General features: G+C 41.1%; 1 protein-coding gene across 1 annotated transcript in view; it reads left to right on the top strand.

The window, feature by feature from the left end:
* LOC138024410 (tetratricopeptide repeat protein 28-like) overlaps window positions 1-4,322 on the top strand; it is a 6,579-nt gene extending 2,257 nt beyond the window's left edge. Inside the window, exons 1-3 of the mRNA XM_068871621.1 lie at window positions 1-402; window positions 643-2,051; window positions 3,786-4,322. The exon at window positions 1-402 is cut by the window's left edge and continues 2,257 nt beyond it. Coding sequence (XP_068727722.1) covers window positions 1-402; window positions 643-2,051; window positions 3,786-3,805 — 1,831 coding nt within the window. The 3' untranslated portion in view covers window positions 3,806-4,322. The remainder of the gene's footprint in view (window positions 403-642; window positions 2,052-3,785) is intronic.

The following is a 4,322-nucleotide window of genomic DNA, read 5'->3' as shown; positions in this document are numbered from 1 at the left end:
TGGTAATGTCGGCAACGCTTATCGGAGTCTGGGCAATTTTAAGGAAGCCATAAAGTATCACGAACAACATCTTAGCATTGCAATAGAAGTAGGGGATAGCGTCGGGGAGGGAAGGGCCTATGGTAATCTTGGCAGCGCTTATTTCAGTCTGGGCAATTTTAAGGAAGCCATAAAGTATCACGAACAAGATCTTAGCATTGCAAAAGAAGTAGGGGATAGGGCCGGGGAGGGAGGGGCCTATGGTAATCTCGGCAACGCTTATAACAGTCTGGGCATTTTTAAGGAAGCCATAAAGTATCACGAACAAGATCTTAGCATTGCAAAAGAAGTAGGGGATAGGGCCGGGGAGGGAAGGGCCTATGGTAATCTCGGCAACGCTTATCGGAGTCTGAGCAATTTTAAGGAAGCCATAAAGTATTACGAACAACATATTAGCATTGCGAGAGAAGTAGGGGATAGGGCCGGGGAGGGAGTGGCCTATGGTAATCTCGGTCCCGCTTTCTACTTTAGAGGTGAGGTTGAAAATGCCCTTTTCTGTAACGAACAATGTCTTACTATTTGCAAGGAAACGGAGAATCCAGTAGGGCAGGGAACCGTTTGCTATTGGCTTGGTCGTGTTTATGAAAATCTACGCTCGTTGTGCAAAGCCCTTAATTTTTATCGTCAAAGCATAAAACACTTTGATGAAACAAGGCGTCTTCTTCAATCTGAAGATGCATGGAAAATAAGTTTTCGTGATACAAAACAGTTTGCGTACACAGCTCTGTGGACAGCACTTTTGAAGAATGAAGAGGTTGATGAGGCTTTGTTTGCTGCTGAACAAGGACGAGCACAGGCCTTGACAGACATTTTGAAGATGCAATTTGGCGTTGACGAAGAACCTTCCTCGGCAATTGCGAGGACGGAAACTATCTCCGCTGTTATGAAATATTTGCCTTTACAAACAGTTTTCATAGCTCTTGCAGGGAACAGTATCAGTTTTTGGCTTCTGAGAAGAGGAAGCGGAATAAACTATAGGCAAAAGGAAATCGAAAATGGAAGTGCTGACTCACTTATAAAGACTACTTTGAAGCAGATTGGCGCGGGGTCTGTTGTCCGATGCGAGAATCGCTCGGTACACAGACATCGCAGCGACTTCTCTTGCAGTGGAGAAGCTGTTGAGGAGTCCTTTCAGTCTTTCATCGTGTCCGACAACCCCTTGCAGTCCTTGTATGATTTCTTAATCAGTCCCATTGCAGACTTGCTCCAGGATGATGACTTGATCTTTGTTCCTGATGGACCATTTTGCCTGGCTCCTTATTCTGCGTTGAGTGACTCTGTCAGGATCCGTACTTTTCCCTCGCTAACCGCCTTAAAAGTGATCTCTAGTGCACTTGACGACTTCAACAGCAAGAGTGAAGCGCTGCTTGTGGGTGATCCGTGCTTGAAGGAAATCACTTGGGGCATCGGTGGACCCATTTATAAACAGTTGCCATGCGCAAAAAAAGAGGTGGAGAAGATCGGAGAACTTCTACACACCGTGCCTCTCACTGGCGAAAATGCAACGAAAGCTAAAGTTCTAAAAAGAATGAAATCAGTTGCTTTAATCCACATTGCTGCTCATGGAGATGACGAATTTGGAGAAATTATTTTGGCCCCAAATCCCGACCGCACATCACAGATCCCTGAAGAGGAAGATTACATGTTAACGATGAGCGATGTTCATGCAGTTCGTCTTCAGGCAAAGCTGGTTGTGCTGAGTTGCTGTCATAGTGGTCAAGGAGAAGTAAAATCTGAGGGTGTGGTGGGAATAGCCAGAGCTTTCCTGTGTGCTGGTGCCCGGTCGGTTTTGGTGTCACTCTGGGCAATTGATGATGAGGCGACCTTGCTGTTTATGAAGAGTTTTTACCAACACTTGGCAAATAGAAAAAGTGCAAGTTTAGCTCTTCACCATGCCATGAAAACTCTTCGGGAGACAAAGGAGTATTCCGCCATTAAATACTGGGCGCCATTTGTTCTAATTGGCGATGATGTCTCGTTTGAATTTGGGCTACAACAACTCGAAAAGAATGGTAAGTGCTGTTCGAATATGATTTTAATTACTGAAAAGAAATATAATGTACAGGTTTCGTGTCGGGAAGTTGTCGAGAGAAAAAGGTAAGTTTTACCCTGGGTACTAGAGGTTTTTTCTCGCGCGCGGCAGACGAGCGGGTCACAATAGAGACATGACCGACACCGGAAAAAGCGCAAGAAAAACCTCTGGCACCTAAGGCAGGTAAGTTCCTCATAGAGAAAAGTTTTCAAATCGGTCGTCAATGTAGTTCTTTTACGAACTGCTTTGGCTAAGGACTAAAATAAATAGTAATTGCATTCAGCGGCAGGTTTTTTATATACCGGATCCGAAATAATTAATGTTCATGAAACAAAAGAACAAAGCGAACATAATAATGCCTAATTAGCAAGGCCTAATCGGAGTGACAATGGTTCTTTTGTCCTCTGCCATTTTAGTCCGGTATATGAAAGCCTACCCCATTCACCGGGTCGGGTACTTTCTTTTCTGTACGCAACTGTTTGAACAGTGCAATGGACTATCACTAATAGGCCTTTTGCGATAAACGATCACAGGTTTTAAAATCCGCCATGCTGGGGAGCAAGCTTATTATTATTCCCGCACTGGGACATTAAAACAAAGAGACCTGAACCAGTCAAGCTTGACTTGCCTTTGTTTTAATGTCCCAGTGCGGGAATAATGATGAGCTTGCCCTCCAGCATGGCGGATTTTGTACCATGTGATCGTTTGTTGCGAAAGGCCTATTGCCGGTTACCGCAGTAAATTGAAATTAGATAGGGAGCTTAAGCACGTGCGTTTTTGATGCGCGAACGGCAATCGTGAGAGAACATTTCGCGCCAGGACATTGGTGTCTCCCAGATTTTTATGCTAATAATCTCCAAAGATGCTTAAAAATGTAAATGTGGTTGTGTGAAGACGAGGTAAAAGGGAAAACTGTTCACTTCCGGTTGCTGTCCGTGTCCTAAAAAAGCACATGCTTAAGCTCCCTATTGAGGGCTTATAGACTACATCATGTCATAGTTATACTTGGTTGAATATGAATTGTTGCTATGAAGTAATCTTATCTATGTAAAATCGCTTTCATGGATGGAACGAATTGTCTTAAAGTGATACTATGATCAAAAAATCATTTCCTTTTTTTCTTCAGATTTTTAAAGCTTGTTTGCTTAATACTTGACTGGCAAAATTTTAAGTTTTGAGTTTTATCCAAAGGCTGTTTATTTTAAGTGTAAGTTTTGGATTTCACGATCCGCCATTACTCACGTTCAAAACTGACCGATTGGACCTCAGAGGGTTGGATCTAGGGAAAGTGAAGTCATTTACTAACTGGCTTAAAATTTCAGCGTGTAAACGCAACTTATTATATATGCAAGACACAAGTTTGAAAATGTGAAAGCCCGAAACTCCTGAGCTGCATACACAACATCGCGTTCTTAAACTAGTGAGTCTTTGATGTCATTTTCTCCTCGACCCAGCTCTCTCAAGATCTTAAAGTTAGTAATGGCGGACCAATAAATAAGAAAATTCCAGTTAAAATAAACAGGTGTCTCTTTAAAATCAGAACTTAAAACTTGGGTTACTTAGTGTTTAGTTAACATAGTTTCGAAATCCAAAGGAAAAGAATTGTTTTTTGGTCGTAGTAGCACTTTAAAAATAATTTATCAATCAGAATGAAACTCCTAATCGTTATTTAACCCGCTATTTTTTCTCTTTTTTTTCTTACATTCTTTTTCAGAAATGGCGTCCAAAACTTGAGATAACTACTTCTTGGACTGTAATGCGTCAATATGTCATTTTCCTTACTTCAATTAAATGAGTTATTGTAAGCATTCAAGCATTTAACCTCATCATAAGCGGTAAAGGAATATGGTGAACTTTCCATTGAAGGCCGATACAGAGTTTTCAGGAAGAACCGTTTTTCAGTCATACTGGGAACGTTAAATGTCAATGCTGTCATATGTTATGATCATCCTTTTCTTTTTCTCAAAAAGGCAAAAATTTAAGACAAAGTTGTAAGGTCTTCTCATTAGTCTTTCTTTGAAAAAAGGGTGCGAAAGAGGGTCCATAGACAAAGAAATGGCAAGTTTTTCTGAAGAATCTAAAATGTAGATTTCCTGAGATTGTTTAAGAAGGCCAACGCAAAAAAAAAAAAGACTCATACAGTCATAGTCTATTTATTTTGTAAATAAACATATGAAACGTCTAATGTGATTGACAAAAGAAAACTTTGAATGACCAGTGCTTTACTTACATAGAATTTTGGGGAGAGGAA

Source organism: Montipora capricornis, chromosome 11 (genome assembly GCF_036669925.1).
Source record: "Montipora capricornis isolate CH-2021 chromosome 11, ASM3666992v2, whole genome shotgun sequence".
Taxonomy (NCBI): domain Eukaryota; kingdom Metazoa; phylum Cnidaria; class Anthozoa; order Scleractinia; family Acroporidae; genus Montipora; species Montipora capricornis.
Note: the sequence above shows the minus strand (reverse complement) of the source record. Positions and strands in the feature narration are given on the sequence as shown.